General features: G+C 36.5%; 1 protein-coding gene across 1 annotated transcript in view; it reads right to left on the bottom strand.

The window, feature by feature from the left end:
* Window positions 1–2,685: 2,685 nt before the first annotated feature.
* Window positions 2,686–17,994, bottom strand: part of LOC104099476 (uncharacterized) — a 33,218-nt gene continuing 17,909 nt past the window's right edge. Inside the window, exon 5 of the mRNA XM_070187676.1 lies at window positions 2,686–3,109. Within this exon, the coding sequence (XP_070043777.1) occupies window positions 3,017–3,109 (93 nt within the window). The 3' untranslated portion in view covers window positions 2,686–3,016. The remainder of the gene's footprint in view (window positions 3,110–17,994) is intronic.

Genomic DNA, 17,994 nt, shown 5'->3' with positions numbered 1-17,994 from the left:
ACCTTGACCAAACCACGTTAAATTTGTGTCTTCTTTATCTTCTTTAATTGCCGTTATTATCAACTTGCATTGTCTTTGTTATTGTCATTATAACATTGTTTGGCTAAATTTTGCAATACCCAATTTACCGATCCTAACACCTTTAGTCAAGGAAAAGACAGATATTGAACTTACGTATACGAGTCCATGACTCAGGGAAAGCTGGAGTTGTGGCCCCGATGATATCCCCGGTGGAAACTACAACGAACCGCTCCATCTATCTGCGGTCGTTGTCATCATCCATGCTGGTGAGCAAAGCATGGTGACCACGTTTGCTGAAGTTTATTACTCCCCCACGAAAGATTTTGGGGAGTAAAGATTCATCATGCGGGCCAAGGAGAGGTCTTTCCCCGTCTCCTGGCATAGCCACCATAGACAGGCTACCGTCCACCACACAGATGGGCTTACCTATGCCAAACAGACTTTATACCGGTAGCAAAACTCCAAAATTATGGGGTCAAGTCCCTCATTCAATGAGAATGGGCCCAAAGTGAAGGGATACGTGTAAACGTATGTAAAACCCTTCTTAGGGAAGGTTACTCGCTCTGCCAGATCGGGAGTGATGATGTTCAAATCATGGTAGCCACAGTCTTCTTTCATAGAGAAGGATGGATGGAAGAAGGGTACACACCAACAACCCATGTGTGAGAGTTAGCAGAAAGAAACGTTTCCTCAAAATTCTTGGTTGTACTGAGCCTTCTGGGGATAATGGTGCTTACCGTAGGAAGAGCAGCATCATCGGCGCTTTCTTTGTTTTTCAAAGAGCTGGAGTTTTTGGAGGAGGAGGCCATGATTACCAGTAAGGAAGTAAGAATTCTTTGAAGAAGAAGATTAAAGAGGAGTGAAAGCAAGGAAGAGTTGGATGCAAAGAAGTTGAGAGAGTTTTGAAAAACTGTGAAGTGTAAAAGGAGAAGGATGAGGCGTATAAGTAAAGGAATAAGCGGCTAAAATCGTGGCCATGATTATCTCGAGAACCGACGAAAGTATTGCTAAATCGTGGAGTGACGCGTGTTCGGGATATTAAATGCGGAGAGACGTGTGTCTAATCAAGCGTCAGAAACTTTTCAGAGGAGATCAGAAAAGTTTTCGCCAAGAAAGGTATCTTCACCAACTTCTCGATGATACAAAGATGTGCCACCAGAAAGTTGGGGGACTATCTGTATAAGGTAAAATCAGTTCATATTAAATACTCATATAACAGAGCGACACGTAGAATTGAAAACAGATGAAAAGCGAGACAGACGGAAACCAAGACCAGGGGCAATAACTCGGGTTGGCACCGGGAAGCCCCCGAAGGGAATATTGCTAATAAAGACAAAAGAATGCCTGACACCCGGTGACATTCAATGAGAAATATTCTACAGTATTAAATACACAGTCCCTTATAGAGAATTTTGGCATTTATAGCATGCCGTTATACATTCTTCAATAGCCCCCATAATTGTCATTTAAGAGGAGTTTGATCCTAGGACCTTGTTCCCTAGGTGACAACTATAAATAATGACTTCAACAGCCATTGTAAGGGACACGAATTTTCTGAAAAACTTATGCTATATACTATTCAAAAGCTCAATAATACTTTATTTCTTGTCTACTCATACTTGCATTACTGCCTTCGGAAGCTCTGCTCCAGGAACCAAGCTACCTGTTGTTTTATCTCGATTTCAATGCTAAGTCTTGCATTTTATTTAATTTATTTATTATTTTGGGATCAAATCGATTTGCTTGTCTATAAATCATGTTACAAATTTAACTGTGTCGTTTTACGAGTAAGCATCTATGCTTTATACTCCATCTGTCTTATATTATCAGTCGTGGTTACTAAAAATAGTTGTCTCAAATTATTTGTCACTTTTGAAGTTCAAGACAAAATTGATTATTTTTTTCCTTTTTTACCCTTAGTAATAATTATCCTTGAAGACTACATACACCTAACTTTGTTCAAATACCAATCAAGAAAGATTAAATATTAAGACACGAATGAGGGTAAAGTAGTCAAAATCTTATCTTAATTAATTTTTTTTAAAGGGCATGTACAAGAGAATCATGACAGATAATATGATACGGAGGGAGGGAGTAGTTTTAAATCTTGAAAGCTGAAAACCACTTAGGAGTATGGAGTATTAATTGCTGGAATCTACACTTCGAGAATATCTGTCATTTTCCATAATGAAGGAAACCATTACTCCATTTCTGTAACATTTAACTATGTCTGTACGACGAAGAAAAAAAAACTACCTTTATAGTCCTACGTCTGTACGGCTCTTGCACACGAAGCAGTCACATGACCTTAACTTACGAATTGCTTCCCAAAATCTGAACTATAATTACTTTTCCATGAGTAAATAAATACATAAGAAAGGTCCTCACACACTAAACACATTAACAAAAGGTGATGATTATTATCATTATATTATGATTAAATTATCATTGTTATTATTACTGCTACTAACTTACTAGTGTCACCATTATAATTATTATGGTTATTATTTTGGATCATGCGATTAATACAGAACGAAAAAGTTTCAGTAGAGAAAGGTCGAGTCTCAAAGGTTATTTGCCTGGCTTATTAATCTAATTGTATGTATTAGTGTCCAGGAAAAAGAAAGAAATTAATGTGTATACACTTATTATATAGGCAAGAAATTAAGGTGTATGCCGCCCTGAAGGACAAGATTCATCCACAAAATACCATTGCTAGTCGTACAGTTATATAGACAATGACTACGAAATGCAGATCATATACTAGTGTTTCAGGAGAAAGATCAGACTGTTCTAAATGTAAATCTTTTGCCGTTTCTTTACAATCACGAGCGCAGTTCCATTTTCTAATAAAATAGTGAAAGCTAACTGGGATTTTTGAATCACTCAGCCATAACTTTGCTGCATTTCAGAGAGACAGAGACCTTGTTGTAGAGATCACCGAACGAGATGGCTGCTTGCTCCAAAAGCCAACAACCCAACTCAACTCCAAAAGCTAGCTCATCAGGCGGAGTGGTGCAACACCATATAAGAAGACAAGCAACCCACCACTAGGGGTGTTCATGGTTCGGTTTGGGTCGGTTTTTCCCTAAAAAGAAACCAAACCAATTAAGTCTGTTTTTCAAATATTGAAACCAAACCAAACCAATTAAGTTGGTTTTTTATCGATTCGGTTTTTCGGTTATTTGTCGGTTTTTTCTTAAATATGAGACATACTCTACCAAACGCATATTCCGGCGAGTACATTTTCAACGTAACGCTATCAAACCAATTGCTCTTTGAGAAATCTATCATTAACCAAGATATATTGATGATAATTGACTCAAATAGTGATGAATAACTTAAGTACTCAATTAAAACTCGACTATTTTTAACAAAAAATAAATTCTTGTACTTAATAAAAGAAAACTACCAATCAAACTAGAAGGAAAAGAATTAGATTATTATAATAGCAAAGAACTAGACTAAAAATACAAATGACTAATATGTACCATAAAATTTTAGAAACTTTATATAAAAATATACATATATATAGGTGTAATAATAAATTTAAATAGCTACTTTTATAGTCGGTTTGGTTCGGTTTTTTTTTTTATTAAAACCAAAACCAAACCAAATTTGATTGATTTTTAAAATTTAAAACCAAAACCAAACCAAACCTAAAAATATCGGTTTTTTTTGATCGGTTTGGTTTGGTTTTCGGTTTGGTTCGATTTTTCGGATTTTTATGAACACCCCTACCCACCACCAACTAATGTAGGACACTTGATAAAAGCCAATTGTCATATTGTTGATATTCTCAAAAAACTATTACAGCAAGAGTAGGGCTTGTTGAGGTTTTTTTATTTAAGATGAAATAGTCTTAAAATGAGGGTGAATGGGAAATGGAGGGAAAATAAAATTTTTGAGTAAAATTTTAAGTTTTCCCCTCTTGACAATGAGACATTGTCCCATATTGAAAGAGGAAAAGATTTTTTGTGGGTATATATATAATTGCTCTTCTTGTAACTCTTAAAGAGTTAAGAAGAAAGCAAGCCTCGCGCCGTCGTCGTCGTCGCTCGCTCAGCTCGTCTTCGTCTTCGTCTTCGGATTCGGATTAATTTTTTGGACCAAATTTATTTGTTAATAGTAAATATTAACGTAATATTATCCGCATTTATAACGGATATATTCCAATCCGTGTATTGATCACCAGCTGCAATAGCAGCCGCCTAATGCTCTTCCCACCATGGCCAAGTGCTTGCTCCACAAACAAGCTAGTGCATGCTCCACCATGGAGGGTGGAGAGTTGTTCATCTTCAAAGCTGACTGCTATAAATATGTGCAGCAGCTGTTGAAGAAAGACACAATACACACCAAACAAAGCAACTGTAAGTGTGATTTGCTATCGAACTTTGTATTCGCTGAAACACTAGGGTTTGAAGTACCGCTACACCAGTGTGTGATTCGTTCTATCCTGGGAGAAAATAATCCATAACCTTGGGTACTAGGAGGGGATTAAATTCTTTAAGGAAACACTGTGAATTCAGTGGGCTCGAATTAATTACTGTTTTATTATGATAACTTATATTTTCCAGAATTATTATTTACAAATACAGCAATATTGGCGGGACTAACAATCTTAAGGAATTTAATATTTATTTCTGTATTTGTGTTATTCTTATTATTCTGCAAACTAAAACCTTTGTAGTTTTGTGTACTCCCGTATTGGAGAGTAAAGCCTTCGTGGCGTTTTGTTGAAGATTAAAATCTACGTGATTTTTACTCCAGTTTGAAAACGTTTATTAAATGTTTATTTGTGTCATTCTTTTACAAAAAAAAAATGATGACTGAAAGCGAAACCAAGCTGTTCCGATGGTGAATGCCAACACATCGACAAGCCGAACACCGGCGTTGGCACCGGCAGAAAAACCCGAAAAATTTTTCGGGATTGATTTCAAGCGCTGGCAGTAAAAGATGTTCTTCTACTTAACTACGTTATGTCTACAGAAGTTCATCAAGGAAGATGTTCCTGATCTGCCAGATAAAACTCCAAAGAATGAACGCTTTATCGTGATTGAAGCGTGGAAGCATTCTGATTTTTTATACAAGAATTATATTCTTAGCGTACTGGATGATAATCTGTATAATGTATACAGTGGCGTGGAGACGTTAAAAGAATTGTGGAATGCGCTTGAAAAAAAATATAAAACTGAAGATGCCGGGATAAAGAAATTTGTTGCCGCAAAATTTTTGGACTACAAAATGGTAGATAGCAAGTCTGTTATTACCCAAGTTCAGGAATTGCAAGTGATTATTCATGATCTACTTGTTGAAGGTCTTGTCATCAATGAAGCATTCCAAGTAGCAGCAATGATTGAGAAGTTACCTCCGTTGTGGAAGCACTTCAAAAATTATTTGAAACACAAACGAAAGAAAATGTCCCTTGAAGATCTCATTGTTCGGTTGAGAATCGAAGAGGACAATAAAGCTGCTGAAAGGAGAGGCCGTGGAAATTCAACAATAATGGGAGCAAATATTGTTGAAGATAACAAAAAGAGGAAGAAGGCTTCTGTTCCGAAATACAACCCAAGCAAGAAGCGGTTCAGTGGAAACTGCTACAACTGTGGAAAAATCGGATACAAATCTACGGAATGTCGTGCTCCGAAGTAAGACAAGAAAAGGGGTCAAGCAAACATGGTAGTAAAGCATGATGATGTTGATAACTTGTGTGCAATACTTTCTGAATGTAACTTGGTGGGAAATCCTAAACTGTGGTGGTTTGATTCTGGAGCCACTCACCATGTTTATACAGTTAGAGAAGCTTTTGCTACTTATGCTCCTGCTGGACCCGGAGAGACAGTTTATATGGGAAATGCTTCAACAGCAAAAGTTGAAGGATATGGGAAGATATTTCTGAAAATGACTTCTCGCAAGGTCATGACTTTGAACAATGTCCTTCATGTTCCCGAAATGAGAAAGAATTTAGTCTCTACTGGACTTCTTGTTAAGCACGGTTTTAAGTGCGTTTTTGTGTCCAACAAGGTTGTCATAAGTAAGAATAAAATATTTGTAGGAAAAGGTTACCTCACCGAGGGCCTTTTCAATCTGAATGTAATGGTTGTGGAAAACAATAATAATATTTCAGCTTCTTCTTACTTACTTGAGACAAATGATTTATGACATGTACGTTTGGGTCATGTCAATTATAAAACCTTGCGGAAAATGATTAACTTGGAAGTACTGCCTAAGTTTGAATGCAAAAAATCAAAATGTCAAACATATGCGGAATCTAAGTATGTTAAATATCCTTATAAGTCAGTTGAAAGGAATTCAAATCCTTTAGACTTAATTCACACAGATATTTGTGACATGAAGTCAATACCATCTCGCGGTGGAAAGAAGTATTTCATAACTTTTATTGACGATGGTACTCGATATTGCTATGTTTACTTACTGAATAGTAAAGATGAAGCAATAGACGCATTCAGGCAATACAAAAATAAAGTTGAACGCAACTTAACAAGAAAGTAAATATGATAAGAAGTGATAGGGGTGGTGAATATGAATCTCCTTTTGAAGAAATATGTTTAGAATATGAAATTATTCACCAAACAACAGCCCCTTACACGCCCCAATCTAATGGGATTGCGGAAAGAAAGAATCGCACATTAAAGGAGATGATGAACGCGTTGTTGATAAGTTCTGATTTGCCACAGAACTTGTGGGGGGAAGCCATTCTTACGGCTAATCGAATATTAAATCGAGTGCCCCATAGCAAAACACAATCCATTCCATATGAAAAATGGAAAGGAAGAAAGCCCAACTTGAATTATTTTAAAGTGTGGGGGTGTTTGGCAAAAGTACAAGTTCCTAAACCCAAAAGGTAAAGAAAGGACCGAAAATCGTTGATTGTGTTTTCATAGGATATGCGATAAATAGTAAAGCATATCGATTTCTGGTTCATAAATCAAAAAATCCCGACATTCATAATAATACGGTTATAGAATCAGATAATGTTGAGTTCTTTCAAAATATATATCCGTATAAAAAGGAATGTGAGTCGTTTGGTGAAGGATCTAAATGACCTCGGGAAGAAACAAAAGAAAGTATATGTAATCAGGAGGATCCAAGACGTAGTAAACGTCAAAGAACGTCTACTTCATTTGGACCAGATTTTGTGACTTTCTTATTGGAGAATGAGCCTCAAACATTTAAAGAAGCTATGACTTCTTCGGAATCATTGTTTTGAAAAGAGGCAGTCAATAGTGAAATAGAATCCATATTGAACAACCATACATGGGAATTAGTTGATCTTCCTTCTGGAAATAAACCTTTGGGTTCTAAATGGATTTTTAAGAGAAAAATCAAAGATGATGGCACTATTGATAAATTCAAGGCAAGACTCGTAGTCAAAGGGTATAAACAACAAGAAGGTCTAGACTACTTTGATACATACTCTCCAGTTACAAGAATTACGTCCATACGGATGTTAGTAGCATTAGCTGCAGTGTATGGTCTTGAAATTCATCAAATGGATGTTAAGACGGCCTTCTTAAATGGAGAGTTGGAGGAAGAAATTTACATGGAACAACCTGAAGGGTTTGTGGTTCCAGGTAAAGAAAAGAAGGTATGTAGACTTGTTAAGTCTCTTTACGGACTAAAACAAGCACCCAAACAATGGCATGCGAAATTTGACCAAACAATGTTGTCAAATGGTTTTAAGATAAATGAATGTGATAAATGTGTGTACATTAAAAATGTTCCAAATCACATAGTCATTGTTTGCCTATATGTGGATGATATGCTGATAATGAGTAATGACATTGCCAACATAAATGCTACTAAGCGTATGCTCAATAGCAAGTTTGATATGAAAGACTTGGGAGTTGCTGATTTAATTCTGGGAATTAAGATCCATAAGACTCCTCAAGGTCTGGCATTGTCACAATCTCATTATATTAAGACAGTACTTGAAAAATTCAAGCACTTGGGCTTTAAAGTTGCAAAGACTCCAATTGACGTGAATCTTGCATTAGCAAAGAATAAAGGCCAAAGCATATCACAATTGGATTATGCTCGTGTGTTGGGATGCTTAATGTATATCATGAATTGTACACGACCAGATATAGCTTGTGCTATAAGTAAACTGAGTCGATATACGAGCAATCCAGGCCAATCTCATTGGATGGCAATGAAACGAGTTTTGGGATATTTAGAACATACCCAGAACTTTGACTTGCATTACAGTAAATTTCCCGCGGTGATTGAGGGATACTGTGATGCAAATTGGATCACCGGTTCAACTGATTCTAAGTCCACGAGTGGATATGTATTCACTATTGGTGGAGGAGCGGTATCTTGGAAGTCGTCCAAACAAACATGTATTGCCCGCTCTACAATGGAGGCTGAATTCATAGCCTTAGATAAAGCCGGTGAAGAAGCTGAATGGCTCCGGAATTTCTTGGAAGACATTCCATTTTGGCCCAAACCGTTGGCACCAATATGCATACATTGTGATAGTCAAGCGGCAATTGGAAGGGCTGGGAGCATTATGTATAACGGTAAATCTCGTCATATACGACGAAGACATAAAACCGTTAGGCAATTACTCTCTAGAGGAATTATCACGATTGACTATGTAAAGTCAAGTGATAATGTGTCGGATCCACTTACAAAAGGCCTAACTAGAGAGGTAGTTGAGAAATCATCAAGGGGAATGGGGCTATGGCCGAGAACAAGTCATTGTGGCGGTAACTCTACCTAGAAGACTGGAGATCCCAAGATCTAGGTTCAAGGAGATCAAACAAAGTCATTAATGACGGTTCAACATTGTCAAATAAAATTTTAGTCTGTTCTCGTAATGAGACAATGTTCAGTACCAAGAATAAAGTATTAAGGCTTTTTAATAATTTCTAAATTTGATACGGGGTATATCATATAGTGTATCTACTTGATGACACGTTTAGGAATCACCTATGTAAGTGTGAAGTGTTAGCCGCTTCAAGGAGAACTTTGTAAGGCCAGTTCTCTACGCACTTATGAAACCAAGCGGTGTTCATGGCTGAAACGAATACAACAATGAGAACCAAAGACGGTTAATGGTTGATTGTGTGACTTATGGTTGTCTAGGTATACACCAAAGATCGACGGTTCAAAGATATCAAATCTACCGATTGACCGAGTATATCCGACATAAGTTCACTACGGAAAGTTCAAAGGGAAACCTACTTATCCAGATGCGATTAATCATTGCTTGCAAATCACACAGTTTTTCCATGCATACTTCCGTGATATAGCCATTACCCATTCATGTGGGGGATTGTTGAGGTTTTTTTATTTAAGATGAAATAGTCTTAAAATGAGGGTGAATGGGAAATGGAGGGAAAATAAAATTTTTGAGTAAAATTTTAAGTTTTCCCATCTTGACAATGAGACATTGTCCCATATTGGAAGAGGAAAAGATTTTTGGTGGGTATATATATAATTGCTCTTCTTGTAGCTCTTAAAGAGTTAAGAAGAAAGCAAGCCTCGCGCCGTCGTCGTCGTCGCTCGCTCGGCTCGGCTTCGGCTTCGGCTTCGGATTCGGATTCGGATTTGGTCAAATGATTGATTGATTTATTTTTTGGACCAAATTTATTTGTTAATTGTAAATATTAACGTAAGATTATCCGCATTTATAACGGATATGTTCCAATTCGTGTATTGACCACCAGCTGCAATAGCAGCCGCCTAATGCTCTTCCCACCATTTCCAAGTGCTTGCTCCACAAACAAGCTAGTGCATGCTCCACCATGGAGGGTGGAGGGTCGTTCATCTTCAAAGCTGACTGCTATAAATATGTGCAGCAGCTGTTGAATAAAGACACAACACACACCAAACAAAGCAACTGTAAGTGTGATTTGCTACCAAACTTTGTGTTCGCTGAAACACTAGGGTTTGAAGTACCGCTACACCAGTGTGTGATTCGTTCTATCCTGGGAGGAAATAATCCATAACCTTGAGTACTAGGAGTGGATTAAATTTCTTAAAGAAACACTGTGAATTCAGTGGGCTCGAATTAATTACTGTTTTATTACGATAACTTATATTTTCTAGAACTATTATTTACAAATACAGCAATATTGGCGGGACTAACAATCTTAAGGAATTTAATATTTATTTCTGTATTTGTGTTATTCTTATTATTCTGCAAACTAAAACCTTTGTGGTTTTGTGTACTCCCGTTTTGGAGAGTAAAGCCTTCGTGGCGTTTTGTTGGAGATTAAAATCTACGTGATTTTTACTCCAGTTTGAAAATGTTTATTAAACATTTGTTTGTGTCATTCTTTTACAGAAAAAAAATGACGACTGAAAGCGAAAACCAAGCTGTTCCGATGGTGAATGCAAACACATCGACAAGCCGAACACCGGCGTTGGCACCGGCAGAAAAACCCGGAAAATTTTTCGGGATTGATTTCAAGCGCTGGCAGTAGAAGATGTTCTTCTACTTAACTACGTTATGTCTACAGAAGTTCATCAAGGAAGATGTTCCTGATCTGCCAGATAAAACTCCAGAGAATGAACGCTTTATCGTGATTGAAGCGTGGAAGCATTCTGATTTTTTATGCAAGAATTATATTCTTAGCGGACTGGATGATAATCTGTATAATGTATACAGTGGCGTGGAGACGTTAAAAGAATTGTGGAATGCGCTTGAAAAGAAATATAAAACTGAAGATGCCGGGATGAAGAAATTTGTTGCCGCAAAATTTTTGGACTATAAAATGGTAGATAGCAAGTCTGTTATTACCCATGTTCAGGAATTGCAAGTGATTATTCATGATCTACTTACTGAAGGTCTTTTCATCAATGAAGCATTCCAAGTAGCAGCAATGATTGAGAAGTTGCCTCCGTTGTGGAAGGACTTCAAAAATTATTTGAAACACAAACGAAAGGAAATGTCCCTTGAAGATCTCATTGTTCGGTTGAGAATCGAAGAGGACAATAAAGCTGCTGAAAGGAGAGGCCGTGGAAATTCAACAATAATGGGAGCAAATATTGTTGAAGATAACAAAAAGAGGAAGAAGGCTTCTGTTCCGAAATACAACCCAAGCAAGAAGCGGTTCAGTGGAAACTGCTACAACTGTGGAAAAATCGGACACAAATCTACGGAGTGTCGTGCTCCGAAGAAAGACAAGAAAAGGGGTCAAGCAAACATGGTAGTAAAGCATGATGATGTTGATAACTTGTGTGCCATGCTTTCTGAATGTAACTTGGTGGGAAATCCTAAACTGTGATGGTTTGATTCAGGAGCCACTCGCCATGTTTGTGCAGTTAGAGAAGCTTTTGCTACTTATGCTCCTGCTGGACCCAGAGAGACAGTTTATATGGGAAATGCTTCAACAGCAAAAGTTGAAGGATATGGGAAGATATTTCTGAAAATGACTTCTGGCAAGGTCATGACTTTGAACAATGTCCTTCATGTTCCCGAAATGAGAAAGAATTTAGTCTCTACTGGACTTCTTGTTAAGCACGGTTTTAAGTGCGTTTTTGTGTCCAACAAGGTTGTCATAAGTAAGAATAAAATATTTGTAGGAAAAGGTTACCTCACCGAGGGCCTTTTCAATCTGAATGTAATGGTTGTGGAAAACAATAATAATATTTCAGCTTCTTCTTACTTACTTGAGTCAAATGATTTATGGCATGTACGTTTGGGTCATGTCAATTATAAAACCTTGCGAAAAATGATTAACTTGGAAGTACTGCCTAAGTTTGAATGCGAAAAATCAAAATGTCAAACATGTGTAGAATCTAAGTATGTTAAACATCCTTATAAGTCAGTTGAAAGGAATTCAAATCCTTTAGACTTAATTCACACAGATATTTGTGACATGAAGTCAATACTATCTCGCGGTGGAAAGAAGTATTTCATAACTTTTATTGACGATGGTACTCGATATTGCTATGTTTACTTACTGAATAGTAAAGATGAAGCAATAGACGCATTCAGGCAATACAAAAATGAAGTTGAAACGCAACTTAACAAGAAAGTAAAAATGATAAGAAGTGATAGGGGTGGTGAATATGAATCTCCTTTTGAAGAAATATGTTTAGAATATGGAATTATTCATCAAACAACAGCCCCTTACACGCCCCAATCTAATGGGATTGCGGAAAGAAAGAATCGCACATTAAAGGAGATGATGAACGCGTTGTTGATAAGTTCTGGTTTGCCACAGAACTTGTGGGGGGAAGCCATTCTTACGGCTAATCGAATATTAAATCGAGTGCCCCATAGCAAAACACAATCCATTCCATATGAAAAATGGAAAGGAAGGAAGCCCAACTTGAATTATTTTAAAGTGTGGGGGTGTTTGGCAAAAGTGCAAGTTCCTAAACCCAAAAGGGTAAAGATAGGACCGAAAATCGTTGATTGTGTTTTCATAGGATATGCGACAAATAGTAAAGCATATCGATTTCTGGTTCATAAATCAGAAAATCCCGACATTCATAATAATACGGTTATAGAATCAGATAATGCTGAGTTCTTTCAAAATATATATCCGTATAAAAAGGAATGTGAGTCGTTTGGTGAAGGATCTAAACGACCTCGGGAAGAAACAAAAGAAAGTATATGTAATCAGGAGGATCCAAGACGTAGTAAACGTCAAAGAACGTCTACTTCATTTGGACCAGATTTTGTGACTTTCTTATTGGAGAATGAGCCTCAAACATTTAAAGAAGCTATGACTTCTTCGGAATCATTATTTTGGAAAGAGGCAGTCAATAGTGAAATAGAATCCATATTGAACAACCATACATGGGAATTGGTTGATCTTCCTCCTGGAAATAAACCTTTGGGTTCTAAATGGATTTTTAAGAGAAAAATCAAAGATGATGGCACTATTGATAAATTCAAGGCAAGACTCGTAGTCAAAGGGTATAGACAACAAGAAGGTCTAGACTACTTTGATACATACTCTCCAGTTACAAGAATTACGTCCATACGGATGTTAGTAGCATTAGCTGCAGTGTATGGTCTTGAAATTCATCAAATGGATGTTAAGACGGCCTTCTTAAATGGAGAGTTGGAGGAAGAAATTTACATGGAACAACCTGAAGGGTTTGTGGTTCCAGGTAAAGAAAAGAAGGTATGTAGACTTGTTAAGTCTCTTTACGGACTAAAACAAGCACCCAAACAATGGCATGCGAAATTTGACCAAACAATGTTGTCAAATGGTTTTAAGATAAATGAATGTGATAAATGTGTGTACATTAAAAATGTTCCAAATCACATAGTCATTGTTTGCCTATATGTGGATGATATGCTGATAATGAGTAATGACATTGCCAACATAAATGCTACTAAGCGTATGCTCAATAGCAAGTTTGATATGAAAGACTTGGGAGTTGCTGATTTAATTCTGGGAATTAAGATCCATAAGACTCCTCAAGGTCTAGCATTGTCACAATCTCATTATATTAAGACAGTACTTGAAAAATTCAAGCACTTGGGCTTTAAAGTTGCAAAGACTCCAATTGACGTGAATCTTGTATTAGCAAAGAATAAAGGCCAAAGCATATCACAATTGGATTATGCTCGTGTGTTGGGATGCTTAATGTATATCATGAATTGTACACGACCAGATATAGCTTGTGCTATAAGTAAACTGAGTCGATATACGAGCAATCCAGGCCAATCTCATTGGATGGCAATGAAACGAGTTTTGGGATATTTAGAACATACCCAGAACTTTGACTTGCATTACAGTAAATTTCCTGCGGTGATTGAGGGATACTGTGATGCAAATTGGATCACCGGTTCAACTGATTCTAAGTCCACGAGTGGATATGTATTCACTATTGGTGGAGGAGCGGTATCTTGGAAGTCGTCCAAACAAACATGTATTGCCCGCTCTACAATGGAGGCTGAATTCATAGCCTTAGATAAAGCCGGTGAAGAAGCTGAATGGCTCCGGAATTTCTTGGAAGATATTCCATTTTGGCCCAAACCGTTGGCACCAATATGCATACATTGTGATAGTCAAGCGGCAATTGGAAGGGCTGGGAACGTTATGTATAACGGTAAATCTCGTCATATACGACGAAGACATAAAACCGTTAGGCAATTACTCTCTAGAGGAATTATCACGATTGACTATGTAAAGTCAAGTGATAATGTGTCGGATCCACTTACAAAAGGTCTAACTAGAGAGGTAGTTGAGAAATCATCAAGGGGAATGGGGCTATGGCCGAGAACAAGTCATTGTGGCGGTAACTCTACCTAGAAGACTGGACATCCCAAGATCTAGGTTCAAGGAGATCAAACAAAGTTATTAATGACGGTTCAACATTGTCAAATAAAATTTTAGTCTGTTCTCGTGATGAGACAATGTTCAGTACCAAGGATAAAGTATTAAGGCTTTTTAATGATTTCTAAATTTGATACGGGGTATATCAAATAGTGTATCTACATGATGACACGTTTAGGAATTACCTATGTAAGTGTGAAGTGTTAGCCGCTTCAAGGAGAACTTTGTAAGGCCAGTTCTCTACGCACTTATGAAACCAGGCGGTGTTCATGGCTGAAACGAACACAACAATGAGAACCAAAGACGGTTAATGGTTGATTGTGTGACTTATGGTTGTCTAGGTATACACCAAAGATCGACGGTTCAAAGATATCAAATCTACCTATTGACCGAGTATATCCGACATAAGTTCACTACGGAAAGTTCAAAGGGAAACCTACTTATCCAGATGCGATTAATCATTGCTTGCAAATCACACAGTTTTTCCATGCATACTTCCGTGATATAGCCATTTCCCATTCATGTGGGGGATTGTTGAGGTTTTTTTATTTAAGATGAAATAGTCTTAAAATGAGGGTGAATGAGAAATAGAGGAAAAATAAAATTTTTGAGTAAAATTTTAAGTTTTCCCCTCTTGACAATGAGACATTGTCCCATATTGGAAGAGGAAAAGATTTTTTTTTTGGGTATATATATAATTGCTCTTCTTGTAGCTCTTAAAGGGTTAAGAAGAAAGCAAGCCTCACGCCGTCGTCGTCGTCGCTCGCTCGACTTCGGCTTCGGTTTTGGATTCGGATTCGGATTCGGTCAAATGATCGATTGATTGATTTATTTTTTGGACCAAATTTATTTGTTAATAGTAAATATTAACGTAAGATTATCCGCATTTATAACGGATATGTTCCAATCCGTGTATTGACCGCCAGCTGCAATAGCAGCCGCCTCCCAGTCTCTTAAGCGAAATTCTCTAACTTCCGGGGGTTCAGAGAAAAAATAACATATCTCGTCCCAAGGAGTAGCGCATCGGATCCTTGGGTCGCTTAATTTAGGTCTCCGCTGGAAACAGAAAGTGCAAAATGGTCAGAATAGTTAAATGGCATTATCATCTTCAACGAGAACCAACATCATCCTTTCACATGTAGCCAATATCATCAAACGGCAGTCATTATCATCTAAGTTATCAGTGGCATAGTCTAGATCACTATAAGCAACTTGGTCATTATAAAAGGAATCATCAAAATCAGAACGCCGATAGTGTCAAAAGAACGCTTCATCCCCATTTTGATTTTTGTTGTCATATAATTCTTCATTATTATTATCACCATCAAAGAGAACCACGATTTCCTAAATCGAAATAATGAAACTGATAAGGTTACTGGACCATTTATTTAAAGAAACATTAGCACAAAATTTTAGAGCACCCTCTACTTGCAGAAATAGTGGTATCCAAGGATTTTGGATGTAACAACATCTTCTTTTGGCAGGGGCTTAGCTAGAGTGTTTGACTACGGTTCGGTCGAGCTTCGTAGTTTTAGTTCAAACCCTGTATTTGCTTTAAATTTTTTATTGAGTATATCCAAATTATTTATTTAGAATCTAGTAACTTAAAAGGATTAGAATCTTGAACCCATAAACTACAAATTTTGGTTTTGTCTCTGCTTTTTGGTAGTCGTATGTCACATGACTTTCACATGCATGAACTCAATGGACAAAGAGAAGGCCGTAAGACACTATATACACACACAAACACACTTCACTGTAATACTTTAATTATATATATAGCTTGTTATAGTATATGTTAGTGTGTATATATATAGCTTGTTAAAGTTTGACCATGTTTAACCTATTAATTTAACTCGTTTACTTATTACTAATAACTTCTTTCTTCGTTTATTTAATTTGTGATCCATATATATGTCAAAAATGTTTAGTATTAATTCTTCTATTTTTCATTCATTCATCACTAATAATGCATGACATAGATTAATCGATATAGGTCGAGACGTTTTGTTTTTACTATTAATCGATATAGGTCAAACGTTTTGTTTTTAATATTCATCGATGCATCTAAGTAAGTTATAAGTCGATGCATCAATTTACAAATAGATATATTTGATGATAAATTATATATACTAATTAGGATATTCATAAGTCTATCCCTAAAAGAACCCGACCCCGTGGTCCTAGCGCTTCGTGTTTTTATATATATACGGCTATACCTCTATATATATACACACACACACACACACACTTCATTGTAATACTTTAACTATATATATAGCTTGTTATAGTATATGTTTGTGTGTGTGTGTGTGTGTGTGTGTATATATATATATATATATATAAAACACGCTTCATTATACTACTTTAACTACATATATAGCATGTTATATATAGTATATGTTAGTGTATTCATTATTTGTGTTACAAAAGTGTTAACGAATTACATTTATATTATTTAGATAGTAAATATAAAAGTAATTTGAAAGTTCGACCAATGTTGACGTAATAACCGACCCCAACTTTGGTCGGTTATTTTGCAGAAAATAACTATTACCGACCAAAGTTGGTCGGTAAATGCTTCCCCTGCATTAACCGACCAACGTTGGTCGGTAATTTTAAATATAAATTCTTAAATATTATAAAATATTTTAAATAATAAAATAATTATTAAAATTTAAAAAATTGGGTCCAAATTACTGACCAACGTTGGTCGGTAATCCAAATTTTCTTGTCTGACCAGTTGGGTCAATTCGTTGACCAATTTACCGACTAACGTTGGTCGTTATTTAGTTTTAAAAAAATATAATTTTTTTTTTCAGTTTCCGTCCAAGCTGGACGATTTTTGGTCGCTTTTTTTGACCGACCAACGTTGGTCGAAAATATTTGATCGATTTTTAGCAGATTTTTAGCAGTGTGTCTCTGCTTTTTGGTAGTCGTATGTCACATGACTATCACATGCATGACCTCAATGGACAAAGAGAAAGCAGTAAGACACTAAAGTAAAGTGAACTAAGTTCCAAAACAACTTCATTAAAGCTTTATAGAGACAGCTCTTATTTGACATGCAATTTAAATGTGAAAGATATACACACACTGCCAGAAAGCTTCTACATATTTTACACTAACATTACTCTTTTAGAACAAAACATAAGTGAAGATGGTTGATGATGAGAAGGGACAGAGAGAGAATAGTAAAAGAGATGGGAAAATCTGAATGCTTGTTTAAACAGTACAACCATCTTGATAATAATCTTCCTATCGTCCTACTATATTATAAGTAAGAAGCTCCAAATTAGAAATTTGAATTACCAAAATATCCATTAAAAATTGAATGACTATTTGACCCTTCAAACAAACACTATTTTTACACCACTTTTGTACAAAAATATAAATGTAGATTTAAATAAATTTATTAAGCTACTGGACATCTTTTCACATACAATGTATGAGAATATGAAAATGCAATAAATATAGAATTATGTGGGAACATTTTTTTTAATTACGTGGGGACATTGATTCTTGCAATCTTGAATGATATATTAACCTAAGTTGCTCCGACATGACAGTTTAGGTGCCGCACCCGTGTCAACACGACACTAGTATGAGTGTGGGTATGGGACCCGTACCGGATCTGATCAAATAATTTTGGGTACTTTGACCACGACAGGCGAAAAAATTCGAGACAAGATACAATTTG

This window comes from Nicotiana tomentosiformis, chromosome 10, assembly GCF_000390325.3.
Source record: "Nicotiana tomentosiformis chromosome 10, ASM39032v3, whole genome shotgun sequence".
Classification (NCBI taxonomy): domain Eukaryota; kingdom Viridiplantae; phylum Streptophyta; class Magnoliopsida; order Solanales; family Solanaceae; genus Nicotiana; species Nicotiana tomentosiformis.
Note: the sequence above shows the minus strand (reverse complement) of the source record. Positions and strands in the feature narration are given on the sequence as shown.